Source organism: Ciona intestinalis, chromosome 1 (assembly GCF_000224145.3).
Source record: "Ciona intestinalis chromosome 1, KH, whole genome shotgun sequence".
Lineage (NCBI taxonomy): Eukaryota > Metazoa > Chordata > Ascidiacea > Phlebobranchia > Cionidae > Ciona > Ciona intestinalis.
Genome location: NC_020166.2, coordinates 9164694 through 9182855, shown reverse-complemented (window position 1 = coordinate 9182855; position 18162 = coordinate 9164694). Strand labels below are relative to the sequence as shown.

Here is an 18162-nt window from a genome sequence, read left to right as displayed (position 1 = left end):
GCTTCATGCTCCGTTTATTGTGATAAAAAATGTAACTCTTACAGCAATAGGACCAGAGACATGTTCTGTTTATAAAAAAAGACTTAAAAACCCAAAACATCTCACCGAATCGTTGGCAAGAAACACAACCTCGACACAAACTTTCCGTGGAAATGTTTTGAGAAGTTTCCTTCTGCGTCATGGAATGACATCATCAGCTGTTTACCTTTCGTTTCGGGAAAAGTCCCCGCCAAACAAGCAGCAAGAAACGCAAGGACGCCAAATATTGTCTGCAAAGAATATATAGGCTAACTAATTTATCCCCAACGACCATTGTTGTAAGTTTACAAATTATTACGTTTAAATTTGTAGATTATGGTCAATTGGGATATGCATTAATGATTGGGATATGAATTAATGATTGGGATATGCATTAATGATTGGGATATGCATTAATAATTGGGATATGCATTAATGATTGGGATATGAATTAATGATTGGGACATATTTATCTTTATTGCATGGCGTCCAGTGACAGTTCTAATAACATGGGATTTCTTTTTATACACCTCGTGCCTTTTTGTAATTCGGGCACAAGGTGGATAAAACAGAACAACCGTGTTTTAATTATAAGTTACAAATGTATGAGTTAAACACATTTACCGGTGTAAGCCATGGGATTGTTAGTTGTAATTGGACGGTAAATGGTGAAAAGATGCTTCCAATACGAGCCGCCATTGACGATAATCCTAACGCTGTTCCCCTGTGTTGAAAGTTTGTAAATACGATAAGCTGTCAGTGGTTCCCTTATAAGTCAAGACTTATTAAGCCATGAGAGATACGTATGACGATTGCATTTTTTCCATGTGAATTATGCATAGTAGTCAGCATATAGTATACTGTTACGTAAGATGGGACACCTTTGGAACGTAATATCTATACTTCCTGACCGGGTTTTAAACAATTAACAACGGTCTGTGGTAGTCGTGAGGACTGGACGAGACTTGGACGAGAAAACAAAATGGTGTCCCATCTACCCCCACCCTACTATACCAACTTATATCCACGTTTGTGGAAATACATGTAACATAAACGTGGCTTTATTCATTTTACACCAACGCTGGTCAGTTACCAAATACGCAACTTCATTACATTTGTAGGATTTAATTAGCGGAAGCCATAAGAACGTACTGTTTTTATTCTTACCTTCCTACTGTAGGAAACATCTCCACTGTGTGGACATATATTACCCCAAACGACATACTGGCCCCGAACCTTCCAACCATTGCAAGAACTGTTCCAATCGTTTGAAAGGCTAAAATATATCAATGGCAGCTTTATTTGGTGTAGTACGACAGTGTGCACCTCATTGTCAAGTTATAACATGGATGTCTTCGTTATCCACCAGACACACATGGTGTAGCCATACACTTCATGCTTAGTGTTGTAGAGTTATAACATGGGTACATTCTTAGACACCAGACACACAGACTATATTCTTACACCTCGTGCTCACTTTAGAGTTATAGCATGGGTGTCTTCTTATACTCTAAATCAGATGTAATTATATACCATGTGCTTACCGTAGAGATAACCAACTTAGATTATAAACAACATTGACTTGTGCAGCAAAACCTTAAATATTTATCTTCGTTATGAGTAAACCATAACTTACGTTCATTCCCGTCACCAAGTTGAATACAAACAGTTGAAAGCAGACACGCGAAGCTCGCAATGTATAACGACGATGAGGTGCACTTGGTGAAACCGAATCTCTTTACAATAACGATTCCTAATATACAAGCAAGAAACTCCATAAGTCCTCCCATCATGTTGTTGAAGTATAAATTTCCTGGTAGCGACCCAGCGTTCAGTAATAGACCATAATATACAAGGCTGGAATAATAAAGAATTAAAAAGACCAGGATAGAGAGAATTTTTTTTTGCAAACTTTTCACTTTCACTTTACAACGGTGTTGTTAATTCAGTTTTAATAGGTAAGAAAAATAAACATATAGTAGGGTGGGGGAAGATGGGATACCTTTAATTTCCAATCTATTTTCTCCTCCAATTTGGTAGTAAACAAAAATTCAACGATTTTTTATAAAGCTTTAACCTCGCGGCTCCCCATAGATCGTTTGTTAATTTGTTTTAAAACACAATCAGGGTAATTGGTTATTATGTGTGAAAGGTGTCCCATCTTTCCCCACCCTACTATAGTATAGGGTGGAAGAAGATGGGACACCTTTTCATCCTGTTTGCTCGTTCAATACGCTAGTAAACAAATAAAATTCAACGAGCTATAAAACCGAATCCACACAACTCAAGTATAGATTGTGGTTAATTGTATAAAACAGGATCAGGATATTTGGATATTTTGTGCTGAAGGTGTCCCATTCTCCCCTTCCTATATTTGATTAGGTTAGGATGGTTCACCATTTTATGTCTCATTTAATGTTTCATTTGGTAGTAAACAAAGAATATTTAAAGAATTGTATAACGTACGTTCAAGATTCTAAGAAAGCGTTGTAAATTGTTAACGTTTAGGAAATATGGAAGATTATATGCTAATAACAGTACAGTATTAGCCCAACCTACCATATTTGTTTGCATTATACTAAAGCGAAAAGATGGAACGTAATGACAAAGATATACCGCCGTTAAATTATAACAAGTCTCGCTTGTAACAAAATAAACTACCAGCCCATATGGACCCACCTAGTGACCATCCAAACAAACATATTGCTCACGATGAGAAACCTTGAACATGGTCGACTAAAAATCTCTTTGAGTGAATTTCCTTCTTTATTTTCCTGAGGAAATAAATTGCCGTGGCCTTTATTTTAGATACAGGTGTACTAATTTTTCTCATGTCTAAAGTTGAGTCATTGCATGTCTTTTTACACATAGTGTATTCATACACCTCATGCTCGCTGTCGAGGTATAGCATGATGGGTGTCTTCTTATACACTAGGCACATACGGTGTATTTATGCACCTAATGCTTACGGTCAGGTTATAACATGGATTTCTTCATACACAACATTCTCAGTTTTCAAACATGTTGTTTAAACCTAGTCGCCTCCATGCATTCTATGCAACATTTACCTTTTTTTCTGATTCTGCAAAATGTTCTTCAGTTTTCCGCCAGATATCGTCCGAAAGCACAGTTTTGTTTCTTTTCGCCATCATCTCGCAAGTTCTCCTGGCTTGTCGCCATTTGTTCTTCGCAAATTGCAATCTATAAACCAACCTCACGGTTTCATTATAGATATTGAAAGCAATTTTTCCACAATGGTGAATTACAGTAGGGTGGGGGAAGATGGAACACCTTTTAGCTCTATTTTCTCGTCTCATTTAGTAGTAAACAAAGGACATTCACAGAATTATCATACTATATCCTCACGGCTCCCTTCTTCCTCCACCCTACTATATTACGTTTCGTTCATAGTTGTTTTTGATATTTTGGCAAAATTACTCTGACAGATAAACATTTTCTACTGCGATATGCACCTCGTGCTCGCTTACAAGTTACCCACATACGTTATCCCTTATTTAAAAACAGCTACACTCACATATTTCAGCCAGTACAATAACACCATCAAGTTTACCTCGGTGATTCTGGAATGAACCAGCTTAGTAGAACGAACGGTCCAAACCCGATGATAGTTTTCGCCAATTGCAGCGCCCTCCAATCCCTCCACGTAATTGCAAGTAAAGAGAAAACCATTGAACCAAGCCCAAATATGGAGTTAAACACCATTCCCACGAGTGTGCGCCATCTTTTCGGAGAAATTTCAATCACTGTGATATATAACGTGTTATGATTTTTCTATGTTTCTTTGGTTCATGTACTGTGCATTCACACACCGCATGCTCATTGTCGCATGGTATAACATGATTGGCTTTTTAGACAAGAGACGCATGTGGTGTATTTATACATTAATACACCCTATGCTCACATTTTAGTTTTAACATGGGTCCTGTCTTATACAATAGACACGCGTGGTGTATTCACACCTCATGCTCGCTGACCATATATAACACAGGTGACTTCCTATGTACCATCTTACAGCAACGCCGCATAATTACATACACCAACACTTTTCTCCTTACCATATACGAAGCCACTAACCACACACGGAAAATATACGAGAGCCATTATGAGTCGCAGTGCTGTGTAGGTTTGAATGTTGGGTGAAAACGAAATAGAAACACCAACCACCAAAGCCAAGATTGTGCTAGCTCGATACACTGTCATACGACCTATTCTGTAAACGGTAAATATTTCGGTAAAAGGGCTAAAAGTTCTACGAGCTATTATAACATGTGAAGCAGCGCATAATGTTCAAATATCCTTATCGTGTTTTAACAATTAACAACAGTCTGTATGGGAGTCGTGAGAAAACAGTTTCATAATTCTTTTAAATGCTGTTTATTGTTTACTACGAAATTGGACGAGAAAATTGATTGAAAAGATGTCCTTTCTTCCCCACCCTACTATATGATCTTTATAGCAACGTACAGCGGTCTCACCTGTCAGACACGAAACCCCCATATAGTGACGCAAACAAAACACCGAGGTAGAACAAAGACGATGACGCAAACGATGACGTCATCTTATCGCAGACCAGGTCCCACTGTATTTGGAAAACAGAAACAAAGCTGTTTAACTTTTAAAAATAATGCTATTAAGAACAAATAATATTATACGTTTTGAGATAATGCTGCCATTAAGGCAAAACATACATCTCGTAAATGTTTTTCAATTAACCGTCCAATTTCGTCAACACTATATTAGGGTCAGGTGAAATTCATCACATGTATTTAAAAACGCTGCAAGTTCCATTTTGGTATTACTTTTAAACATTATAATCAGAAATGCAAAGAACAGACAATACTTTGACAGAAAGAGTGCTCTTTGATCTTTTGGTTCAAATATTAAACGATCTAGTCTATAACTAGGCGTCGATATTTGTTTTGTAAACCATGCCTTGACAAAAAAGGGACTTTGTGTTCTGGTTCTAAATCAGCAGTCTATAACTTAGTGATATTTATTTGTTTTAGTATTCGCAACTTATTTATTTAATGGACAATGGTTTATTCCAAATTTTTAACAACTAAATGTAACTTATTTTTTGATACGTGGCGATTAACTATAGCCGTTATAACACGGCTGTTCAGTTTCATACACCTCGTGTCAGCTAGTGGGTAATCAGCTATGTAAATTTGAGAGTGAATTTTGTTATTTTTTCAATGTATGGCGGACAGTTTAGACAATATGACAACTGGGTTGCAGCAATGCTCGTTAGATGTTACACCAAAGGACTCTTACCTCAGTGACAATTGTTTCTTGAAAAAGGCTTCTGTCGAATATATATTCTGCATCACAGTTTACCATTGTCTTTACATTGTTTGTGTCATTGTTTCCAAACAAACATGTTGGATCTTGAGTATCAGAGCATGTGACGTTGTACAGATATTTCAAACACCGGTCTGGTTTCTGTAATAGTAATGCACCATGCTTACTGTCGAGGTGGAATATTTGTGTTCTTCTATACACCAGACACACATGGAGTATTTATACACCTCATGTTTACTGTCTAATTAGGGTGGGGAAAATGGGACACCTTTTCGTTCTATTTTCTCGTCCATTTTAGCATTTAACAAAAAACATTTAAAGAAGTATAAATCTATATCTTCACGACTCCATTGTTAATTGTTTAAAACACGAGCAGCATGTTTGGATATTATGTGTTAAAGGTGTCCCATCTTTCCCTACTCCACTATATAAATAAATGACATCTACTTTAGTGAGTTCGTTGATTGGGATAAACATCTTAGTAATTTGATCGTTGGTTGCGTTTGGAAAGATAGTAGAGTTGTCGTATGGTTCAATCCTACATCTGCTGTCTGGCATTCCACCTGGGTGTATGGAAGATGGGTTAGGAATCTTGTTTTTTATTAATGGAGAATATATTTGACAGCGAGCATGAGGTGTATAAATACATCCCATGTGTTTTGGTGTATAAGAGGAAACCCATGTTATAACTCAACAGTGACCATGAGGAGTATGAATACACCATGTGTGACTGGTGTATAAAAATATATCCACACTGAAACTAGACGGTGAGTATAAGTTATATTACACGACATAAACATCGTTCACAAGAAAATTGATTAAATTAATCACTTAAAACGCTCACCGATAAAAACTGATGCAGTAATTGTAAAACAATTGGGACATGAAATGCAGCTTACGAATAAGACGAGCAGAATTTGAAATATTCCATTGCCCGTAATGTCATCTATAACATTATCAAAGGAAAACATTCTTGCACACGGTGTATTATTGTCCCTTTAATATATGAAGATACACTATTATTGTTATAGATATGTAACCTGCATGCCTTATAATATATTTCCTATTTGAGACATGCACTCGAACATACGTGAAGCGCGATGTTAAATATTGAAAACACGATTGGGAAATATGGCATATAATGTGCCAACGGTATCCCATCTTACCCCACATTATATACATATTTATTGCATGCATTGAAAGTACAAAAAGTAATTTGCAGTTATATATTTAGGGCGAGAAAGTGAAATATCTTACGCCATGCTTACAGCACGCGCCACCGCGCTGGACTTTGTACAAACTCTTGTCTATATGTCTTTCATAGCACATACTAAACGGTTCTGTATGGGATAAGTAAAAGAACCTGAAATTTAGTTGAAGAGTTGGCCCATTACTTTAAAACTGCAAACTTTTCTGTCTGTTCACTGATTTTGTTTCTATAATGACTATAAATGCCAAATCTCCCCTTTTCTATATTTCTTTGACTAATTTACCTTGACTAAGTTTAGAAGTCTCTGTTCACAACTCAAACTAAACCGTTCTTTTAAATAAAAGAAACAGCACGACTATAATCGTTTGCTCTAAATAAACAAGTCATTATAACGCGTTGCAAGTTTTGCAAATTGACAAAATTGATTTCAATAATTCTGAACTGCTTTTTTGTAGATATTTAAACGTTGGTTACAATTATTATTACATTGATTACACAAAACGAATAATTTTAAAATCATATTTTTCATGATAAAAAGTGTATTTCAGTTTATACGATTCGTTTTATTCACTTATCTGTTGTGTATATAACACAACCATATTTTAACTAGTAAACCTGTATGTATTTTATCTACACAAAATGATATATGTAATTTTCATTTATCTCTTCGATTATGGGGCCTAATATGCACACGCAAAAAACGGGGTAATCACATCTGCGCAGAACACCCGTGTTATAACGAATATCGCTACCCTGCCACGCGAAAACAAGTTTTACATTTATTCGTTCTTTAATTTAAGCCATTCGCTTCATATTTCAAACTATATGCGTTGCCTGTATACCCCCGACCCAACTAAATCAGCGAACTTGAACAACTAAACTACATTCCTTATGTCGACATTTTAAAAAAGCCATGTAAGCGATTTTTGATCATTTACAAACACGCCACTGTGTACTGAGTATCAACAGCGGTTTAGTTTACAACCGCTGCCGGTAATGAACCCCGGGCATGTTAGACACCAATATAAGTGACGTAAATTATGACGTAATGGGCTATTGCGTAATAAATGAAGACGTATTTAATTTTCCGTTATGTATATGGATGAGGGCCTACGGCGAGGCACGAGAGAGACCTAAGATTTAAGTCATCAGTCGGCCCATTTTGCCCCCTTTGTATAATATAAGTGTATTTTGGGTGCGGTACGTATTGTAGTTTATAAACAAAGATGAAAATGAATGAGATTTTTTTAACCCGTGTTATGACGTAACATGACGTCATGAGGACGTATAGGTTCTTAAAAGACTGATTTATGACACGGATAATACGGGTGAAAACGATACGCAGCACTTAACGTGAAGATAGCTATATAATCAGGAGCCGGCAGTACAGCGGTGAGCATAGTAATCTTTACATGGTCATTAACCGTAATTATTGGCTGCACCGAACAGTGTCGATATGCCTATATAGCTGTCGTATATTATAACGGGGTCGCTAAAATGCATGTGAATTTACTTACCCCCCTTGGCGACGAAATGCCGGAATAAACTTATCAATCTTACCCAAGCAAACAAACGACACGAACAACCATTTTGATTATATTTTTATTCTTGAGTAGTTTTAACGAAATTTACTGATTACAGTGAATTATTGAAGCAAGGTTTTTATCATAATAGTGTGAATATCCGTTTGTTTTACTTTCTGTAGTAATACACCAAGAAGACGGTGAGTGCGACCATGAAGAGGGCGAACATTGCGACCGGCGAGTCGACTGTCCATTCGCTGGATTTGCCTGGAATTGTAAGGATGGCTGTGTTTGACTTGTTGTGTTTGAATATCGACTGTCGTAACATATGTGCGTATACTTATTATGCCCACTGTCGAGCTATAACAGGTCATAGTGCCTTAAATTTGGAAACAAAGACACAAAGTTCAAACCAGGGTAAGCAAGTTAACTTACGTTCAGACATGCAAGTAACTTGATCCGCACCAAGAGTTGAACCGAACGGACACGAACATTTTGCGAACCCATTGATATCATTACAGTAACCATGGCAACCTCCGTTGTTCTGCATTCAGAGTTTATAAATTATACCCTACTATTATTTCAGAGAATGAAGCTTGGGGGGATTTATAATTGACGCCTTTAGTCGAAAACGATTTGCAAAATTTATTTATAGTTAAAATACTTCAACGGCTGGTGAAGCCATTGTCACGACAGTTTGGCAATATTTAAGTTAATTTTTGGCGGGGAGATAAAATTCGTCACTACAAATGGGGCTTCACTGAAGAATTAGGAAACATAAAGTACTGAGCTGGTTTAAACTTACGAGGGCGCATGGGTTTGGTTTCTTGAAGTAAAGAGGTCCGGAACTGACCAGGTGATCTCCCTTGTAATTCTCGCTAACATCACGACGTCTACGTCCCGTAGGAGCGGCGCAGGCCTGTTGTTTGTTGGAAAGTTGTTAGAAAAACACTTATATTTACACATATATATACACCTGCTACCATCAGGCATTATGCAAAATATAGTCTTATTTTAAACTCTCATTAAGTCTTGCCGAATCGTAGACGAAACGTTGGAATAAAGTTAACGCTTAATAAACCAAAGGAGCGAAGACTCTTAAAAGGTAACAGGTTTGACAGCCATGACTCACGTGTTGGTTGCATTTGCTGTTGATGTTGATGTCGCACACAGATACCATACAGTGGATGTAGATGGATTGCATTGGAATGCTAACGTTTGTCCATGTGAAGGATTTGAATTTAAACTGAACCTCAGTCGAGTTGTAATTCTTCAAGATTACAATAGATTTAGCTGCATCTCCTGCGAGTACGGGTGCCCTGCATCTGTAGGGGTTCGTGTGGTTATATAAATATTCTTCGATATGAATATGTAAATATAACTTATTGTACTGTGTAGTAAAAATTGGACACTTTTATTACATAACATCCCATATTTCTTAATCGTGTCCATTATCACGTCACATTAAACACTTTCCATATTTAATTGTTTGTAACTTACCCGTTCAGGATAAGATCGTATCTTTTGGGGTCAGAAGGTGACGATGTGTGTGTAGCCCAACACATCATGCCCTGCGAATAACATTTCGTTAAAAATAACATAACTTATTTTTTATATGTCTCTAATTAAACGATGGCGAAGATCATATTATTGAAACAGCGAAAATAGGGAATCAATAGAAAAACGACAGTCATTAAAACATGCTTTAGCTAAAAAATGAACAATGTTATCGTATTTTACATGAAAATGAAACTTAAAACTATTAGCAGAAACAAAACTTTAAAGTTGGTGTTTTAAGAAATCTTGGATTGACTGACAAGAGTTAGCCTCGAATTCACAACCTTCTAGTATTAGAAACTAAGTCTTACTTGTAAAATAAAGTTAGCTTGGAGTCCATCAGCTTTTGCTTGGACGAAAACATAGTCGGGAACTTGAACAGTTGGCGGGTTTCCTGTGAGTGGGGATTGGAAAGTTGTGCTGTTGAAGAAGCCGAAGGAAAATTTGAAAGCTCCTTCGCCAGAGATCCCGGCCAACTTGATTTTCCTGTAAGAATATACAGTTTAGATTTTTTTACCAAAAAAACTGAGGCATGTATCTCTTTTAATGGTAACAAAAACTTATTAAAATCAGCAAAGAAAAGAAACTTAGAAAGAAAAGCAAAACAACAGTCGTTAAACAGGCTACTGGTGAAAACTACTAGAACAATAGGCATATGTCTAAGATGGGTAAGATAGGACACCTTTTTATTATGTTTGCTTGACCATTTGTTAGCAAAGAAAGAACATTCAAAGAATTATAAACCGTATTCTCACGACTCCCCGTCTTTCCCACTATATTATATGTGAGGTTGTGACAGATGTTAAACTACACCGTAGCGCCACTGTTGGCCCTAAAGACTTTGAAAATGGTGCGAGCGGTTGGTAGATTATTCGGGATCGTAGTTTATATTCTATGTGGGCGAGGTTCTTTTATGGGCTAAAATTGGTCCAACACCCAAGACACTTTATGTAGTTCGGGAGTGTGTTTATATAAGGTAACTTACTTAACAACAGGTACAAGCATCGTGCTGTTCAAAGTGTATTTCTTAATGAACGAGCAAGTGAAGTTCATACAGCTATCCTTGTAACGGTGGATAACGAAAGAAGCGTCGTAGGCAGGAATCTTTGACAAGGTGTAAGTGAAGTTGATGTGTGTCGCGGTTTCCTGGTGGCAAATAAAGTTAAGCTAAAGCAAGGATACTTTAAGTTAAATTTATATATATTAGCGTAGGGGAAGATGGGACACCTTTAGCACATAATATCCAAATATTCCGACCGTGTTTTAAACAATTAACAACGGTCTATGAAAGTCGTGGGGATACGGTTTTATATTTCTTTGATTGTTCTTTGTTTACTATCTAATCGAACGAGAAAATAGGAAAAAATTCCATCTTCCCCACCCTACTATTTTGGTTAAGTTGAACACCGGTTATTTTAGAGAGCTTTAGAAGCCCTGGTTGTTTTTGTAATAAATAGGCACTTGGTCTTTTAGATAAGGTAAAGATATTCATTCATTTATTCATATTGTTGGACTGGTTTAGGCTTAGAATGGTATTATGCAAGCCTTTAGGTAACTCTGTCTTAATTACATTACAGGATTTTTAATAAAGAAGAGCAGGTTATACGAATAGTGTGCCCGCGAATCCTTATAGTTATAGTGTGCCCGCGAATATTTTTTATTTTATAGGAATGAATGAATGTAAACTTATTTATACTCCGATGGCGGGGCAACCACAGACGTTATAACACGGATGTTTTGTTTCATACACCTCTTGCCCGCTCACACTTATACGACTGTAATTTTGGAGTTGTCCATTTTTTATAATTTTTTTTTTACCGTTACATAAACACCACAGGTTTGGAGCATTGTGAGATTGAAGGTGGCTATTGTGGCGTTTTTATGGCGAGGAAGGCAGTTAACCGGAATCCCTGTGACACCGTTTGCTGGGTTGACTGGGCCTCGTGTTATCGCCAATTTATCGTTAGATTCAAGGCCGAGTTTTATGAAACCCGGTTTTTCAATCCTGTGACATAAGTTTGGTACCTTTAAAGTCAACAATAAGAAAAGGCTTCTATGCTAAAAAAAACAATAATTGCTTTGTTATTCTATTTATTTCAGGCCGTTTTTAACTTGTAATCGACACCAAAGTTTAAACTTACGTAATTTGTGGTGATTCGGAGCACTCAACGGTGGCTGGATGCAGGAATAAAAGTTTATTTGATAAAAAAAGGTAAATAAAGTAAAAAATAAAAAACTGTTTTCTAAACCATTAATCGTACCGGTTTGTTCTTGCGTGGCCGGGCAACGACAGTCGTTATAACATGAAGTTCTGTTTAATACACCGCGTGCCCGTTTACGAGTTAGCCACACACACACACACATATATATATATGTGGAATGGAACTTTTTGTTGTATTTTGTACAATTTTAACAATCCACAAAAACGAATCGCTGGGTTTAAGCATAGTACACTGTTAGTGTACTATGGTTTAAGCTATTGTCCTTAAGTGTCTTACCCAAGAACACACGTACCAACAATGGTAACAGCATTAAACCGCTTGACCGTATTGGGCCAGACAGGGATAGGTTCACGACCATTATGCTAAATAAGGGCCGGGAGAATATTAATAGAACAATCCAAACGGAGAGGAGTTTAAACACTTCCCGTATAAATAGAAATATCAATACTTTATAGATTAGCTAAAAAGCAGTAATAGACATGCATTACTATTGGGTAAGATGGGATACTAATACCATCTGAATACATCCAGAGGTGGGAAGTATGGGATACTGTTAGTATCCCATTTCATAATCGCTTTGAATAATTAACAACGTTCTTTTAAAGACGCGGGGCTATATGGTTATGTAATATCTGTAAATAGTCTTTTACTATCAAATGGGACGATAAGATAACGAGAACATGTCCCATCTTACCCCACCCTACTATATGACAATATATATATATGGATATTATACTTACATCCTTGGGCGCTTGTATCTGAAATCAAATCAAATTGTTAAATTAGAATATGTAGTAATGGCCCAACATATATAGCCTAAGTCTATAGCAGCGTTTCTTAAACTGGAATAAATTTACCCCTTGGGGTAAATTCTTTGTATTTAGAGGGTAAATAAGCTACCAATTAAAATCCACATCAGTTAACGGGACAGAAAAATTGTGCCAATTGTGGTACTTTACAAGTCATTGAACAACTCGTTGCCAAAAAGCTAACACATCCGTCGCATTAAATATAACTGATGTAATTAGTTGTTTTCGCTTTTTAATAAATTAGCGCAATATTAAATAATGCTGGGGGTAAATCTGATATAAGCATCTTTGTTGAAAGGGTAAAGTATAAAAAAAAGTTTAAGAACCACTGGTCTATAGGGTTTCATGGCGTGTTACGTCTCAGGACGTCATTCATATATGCATAATTAAGTGGAATAGAAATATTAAAATATTCTTACCTTGAATAAGAAAGGCAACCGCCACACAGGAGAAAAATAACTTAATGTTCATTTTGATGTTTAAACTATTCTAAAGGATAACAATCTAACTTAATAAATATTCGCTCTACACAATAAAAGGGGAAATATTATTTTATTTAGACACAGACGAACAGTAGTTTTAGTTAAACTTGTTAAAAAAGTCGCATTCACATAATTTGCCCCCCGATTGCAACCATATTAACTACCCTGCTAACTGTACGCGACAGCCACGATAAATTGACATTAAAAGCGCAACAACCTATGTATAATAGATACATGCTTACACTGTATCACCAGGATACAAATACATATCATCCAAGATCTACAGCGTTTTATAATCAAGATTATGAGTCAGAGCTTCCACAGCCATGCATCCTGCGCGTGCTTCTTCATTGTTTGACGTTCATACACCTTATGCTCTCTGTTCAGTTATAGCATAGGTGTATTCGTATACATTAGAAACCCATGTTGTATTCATACCCCTAATGCTCACTGTCAAGTTATAATATGAGTGTCTACTTATACACCAAACATTTATATAGTAAACTCATACGTCTCATGCTCACCGTTGAGTTTTATCATATGGGTTTCTTTTAGACACCTGAAACACATGTTGTATTATAATACAACGTATGCTCCCTGTCGAGTTATAACATGGGTGTCTACTTATACATCGGAAACCAATGGTTCATACACCTCATGCTCACAGTCAAGTGATAACATGAGTATCTTCTTATCGTAACCGGCTATTTCCCCCCCAGCCAATTCCCCCCAATGACTATTTCCCCCCGTGACCATCCCCCCTCCTGGGTGTCTTGTTGTTATAATTGTTAACTGATCATCATTGGAGCGTGTGCCACACTCAGATTATTATGCCTGTTTCCAATCGCCGCTCGTTATTTACCTAATTATTCGTCGCGTTCCGTCCCTTGGGCGCGTGCGGCACACGTGTGTTTTGGTCTTTCTGCTTTGGAGCCAACATTTCCTTTGTCACAATGCAGCTGTTTAGTTGGATATAGCACTTGTAAGTACTGTGATAATGTAAGAACTTCTTTTTAGGGGAAAAATCAGTATTTGCATAGAGACTCGAGCGACAGACAAAAAAAAAGTCCCGAGGACCAAAGAATGTATGTATAAACTTATATTCTGTGTAATAACAGTATCCATATTTAACCCACAGAATTATACATATAGTTCCGTGAGGGTTAGGTGGGACACCTTTAGCAGCACACCATATCCATATAACCTGATCGTGTTTTAAACAATTAACAACGGTCCATGGAAGGCGTGAGGCTACGGTTTATAATTCTTTGGATGTTCTTTGTTTACTATCAAATGGGACGAGGAAATAGGGAAAAAATGTGTCTCATTTCCCCCACCCTACTGTACATATCGCATAAATAATAACTAAACGGTAAATTGAAAATAACAGGAACACAGATACGACTGTATATAACTATTAGTAGCTAGCAAGGAATAGCATTACAACCATAGATTAATCTGAGAACCGCATAATTGCAATGATTCATTGTTATAGTTATGATTCAATGCGTGCTACTGTTGCCGGAAGCTCGAAGCGATTCGTTCCTTTGTCTTCGATCTCCGTTATTCTTGCAGCGGAATATGATTCACTGAATATCGCTACGATAATTTAACGGGTAGGAATATGCGTGTACACATTGGTTTTTCCTATGCTACATTTTCAACGTGAAGTTAGTATAGATGTTGTAACTTATTTAACCCCGCGTAACAGGGCAATGGTAAGTAAAACACGTTTTGTGTTGTTTTATTTCATATACACCCATGTTTATTACATATGTACATTGTTGATAATTATTTTTTTACCTTTCGCTGGCTGGCACGTAAGACAATCTATTAGTGACCAATGGATTGGAACAATTACTGTAAAGTAACTTTCTTAAGAAAAAAAAACAAACGTCAACAGTCATTGAAGTTCAAAGTTATATGAAAAAGGGTACAGTAGCTCTGTAGTATATTCTGTGTAGAAAACATGAAGTGTGCAGTAAGAAAAAATGTCGCACGAACCGAGTTAAAAAGAAAATATCCCACATGCAAAGAAAAAAAAATCCTACACTGGGGGAAAAGAAAAAAAGGTAATGTGTGTACATTAAAAAAAAGAAAGGTATTACGTGTATTTAAAAAAGAAAAAAGGTATGATGTGTACATTATAAAGAACAAAGGTATTATGTGTATATTAAAAAGAAAAAGGGTATTACGTGTACATTTTAAAGAAAAGGGGTATTACGTGTATATATTATAAAAGGAAAAAAGGCATTACGTGTACATTATAAAAAATGCATCTTACGTCTAGAAGCAATTAGAAAAAGATCTTCAGTGTATAATAAGAAAATACAAAACGAGCATGCGATATTGCTATTCTCATGAATCATATCCTTCGTCGTCGTGGTACGGGTCTCCGATTCTATGCTCGGAAACAAATCTTATCGTTCTTGTTATTCTCTTCTTTATAACGAGCTATGATTTATCCTACTCGTTAAATTATCGTCGCTATATTCAGTGAATCATACTCCGCTGCGAGAATATAACGGAGATCGAAGACAAAGGAACGAATCGTTTCGAGTTTCCGGCAACAGTAGCACGCATTGAATCGTAACTATAACGATGAATCATTGCAATTATTGCGGTTCTCAGATTAATCTACGGTTGAATGAATGAAACTTACTTTATCCTCGCGTGGTCGGAAAACGACAGTCGTTATCACACGAGTTTAACACCTCGTGCCAGCTTACGAGTTACCATGTATGTTACTTTGTAGGTGATATTTTTTGGGGATTTTTTCTTTTTTTATGTATGGCTGATAATTTAGACAACCCATTAGTGACCACTGGATTGAAGTAAGTGCCGTTAAGTGTCTTGCCCAAGGACACATACGCCAACAACGGTGGCAGCGTCGAGCCTTTACCTCTGGGTTACAGGCAGGCGCGCTAACCACTATACCACGGCGCCGGACAAAAGGTGTCCAATCTTCCCAACCCAACTGAATGTAAAGTTATGTTGGGTAATAATAATATGGTTGCTGTTCAATTATAATGTCCCATATATAGTAGGGTGGGGAAGATGAGACACTTTATCAGACGATACTTTTTCGTTAACTAGTGTAAGTTTACAATAAACACATGGTACAGGAGTTGTACAAAGCGTATTTACACATATTCTTTACCAATCACTCAATCCTCATACGTCATAAGTTTCATAAGTTATAATACATGTATAAATACATTCTGCCTACTGCTCCACAGTCACCAATGGCGACTAGAACCCGTTTTGTTGGTTACTTCAGATTTGTTTTTGATCGAGCCCAGTCGACCGTTGTAGTAAAAGAATTAATTAATATAGCAGGGTGGGGGTAGATGGGACACCTTTTCATTTTGTTTTCTCTTTTCATTTGGTAGTAAACAAAGAACATTTGAATTATAAAACCATATCTTCACGACTTCCACAGATTGTTGTTAATTGTTTAAAACACGATTAGGCTATTTGGATTGTATGTGTTAAAGGTGTCCCATCTTCCCCGACTCTACTATCTTATGCTAATATATTTCATTTTAGAGTCCCATCTTCCCCCACATTGTAGTTTTGTATGTTATCATTACCAAACTTTGAAAGATTTGCTTTTAATTTAGTAATGTATACCTCAGGGGATATTCAAATATATGATCCTGATATAATAAAAAGATAATATTTTGAAAATATGTTCGAAAATTGGTCATTTGCACTTGGTGATAATTTTTGAAAAGGGGCTTGTGCCAAAACCAGAGTAGTAATAACCAGTTTGTAGCAAAAATAAAAACTTTATCAATAGTTATAATCAATTTTATGTTATTAAAGAGCCTAAACAAACTAAAATGTACATTGCTTTAATAGATAGATTGTGTTTTTCCAATTCCAACGACACCTTACTTGTTTTAATCGTGACAAAACACGTCACAAAATTGTTAAAGCGTGGCCGCTCTCATTCAGAAAGGCGAGAGGTAGTGTTTTCAGCAAAAAACGAGAGAACAAAAAAAACGCAGGATTCGCTTTACGAATGAATCAGTCACGTGACCAGTACGTTCCTACGTCACAACCACGAAGCTCGTAGTAAAAAAAGGATAACGCTAGAGATCACTGTTTGAGGACGAATATCTACGCCTATACCATAGATACCTTGTAAGGTACCTATGCCTATACTGGACCAATTTTAGTACGCAAAATATTTTTGGAATCAATTTTGGAATCAATTTGAATTTACCACAAAACGTAAAAGTAACGTGCAAATGACCAATTTTCGAAAATATTTTCAAAATATTATCTTTTTCGTTCAAACAATATTTTCAAAGTATTATCATTGTCGTTCAAACAATACCAACTGTTATGCAATAATATAATATATAGGTAACATGTTAAAGTTAAAAACTATAGCAGTAGAGCAAGAAAAGGAATGTTTAGACTTAATTTTCAAAGCGTACAGTATTATTTACGTATATTCCTATTTATAAATACACTTATTTTTCTAAATTAACAATGATTTTAAACTGTCCCATCTTATCCTGCTGTGTGTTTTCGAATTTGTAAAATTTCACGTGTTGTGCATTGCGACACGGCTATGTATATTGATGCTTATAGTGCTATTGAGTGAGATGGGTACCATTAGCACATAATATCCCATGTTTTCTAATCTTTTTTTAACAAATAACAACGCGTTTTTGCAGTCGTGAGGATACGGTTATACAATTCTATAAATATATTTTATTTACTACCACGTGGGTCGATCAAATTGAATAAAAACACGCACCATCTTACCCCGCCCTACTATATAATAAACATGTTGTATTATTATAAACTACATAAACAAAACATAAACTATACTTATGGAAAGGTGTAAAGTATAAGCTGGGCTAAAAACCTAATTGATCATAACGCCTTTATTTTTCAGATCAACAAAGACTGTACAAGGAGACCTCTCTCGTTTCTTTCTTTTATGACAACGATATACGTTCTATTCTTCGCGGTTAAAAATACTAAAGGGACACTACTGGG

At 36.3% G+C, this 18162-nt stretch overlaps 2 protein-coding genes across 2 annotated transcripts in view; both read right to left on the bottom strand.

Moving 5' to 3' along the window:
• Positions 1–6661, bottom strand: part of LOC100178178 (organic cation transporter protein-like) — a 7536-nt gene extending 875 nt beyond the window's left edge. Inside the window, exons 1-13 of the mRNA XM_009859169.3 lie at positions 6598–6661; positions 6185–6336; positions 5788–5903; positions 5314–5481; positions 4515–4618; positions 4095–4249; positions 3590–3782; positions 3087–3219; positions 2698–2792; positions 1655–1875; positions 1186–1294; positions 643–742; positions 106–269 (exon numbers count right to left, since the gene is read on the bottom strand). Coding sequence (XP_009857471.3) covers positions 106–269; positions 643–742; positions 1186–1294; positions 1655–1875; positions 2698–2792; positions 3087–3219; positions 3590–3782; positions 4095–4249; positions 4515–4618; positions 5314–5481; positions 5788–5903; positions 6185–6336; positions 6598–6602 — 1715 coding nt within the window. The 5' untranslated portion in view covers positions 6603–6661. The remainder of the gene's footprint in view (positions 1–105; positions 270–642; positions 743–1185; positions 1295–1654; positions 1876–2697; positions 2793–3086; positions 3220–3589; positions 3783–4094; positions 4250–4514; positions 4619–5313; positions 5482–5787; positions 5904–6184; positions 6337–6597) is intronic.
• Positions 6662–8133: 1472 nt separating this feature from the next.
• On the bottom strand, positions 8134–13207 carry LOC100180506 (ZP domain-containing protein). The gene is made up of 11 exons (XM_002129532.5): positions 13081–13207; positions 12593–12610; positions 11772–11805; positions 11449–11635; positions 10616–10776; positions 9942–10116; positions 9574–9644; positions 9206–9398; positions 8879–8992; positions 8509–8617; positions 8134–8340 (listed from the first exon to the last, which is right to left on the bottom strand). The coding sequence occupies exons 1-11, from the start codon at positions 13130–13132 to the stop codon at positions 8243–8245; spliced, it is 1212 nt and encodes a 403-aa protein (XP_002129568.1). The 5' UTR covers positions 13133–13207; the 3' UTR covers positions 8134–8242.
• Positions 13208–18162: the final 4955 nt, after the last annotated feature.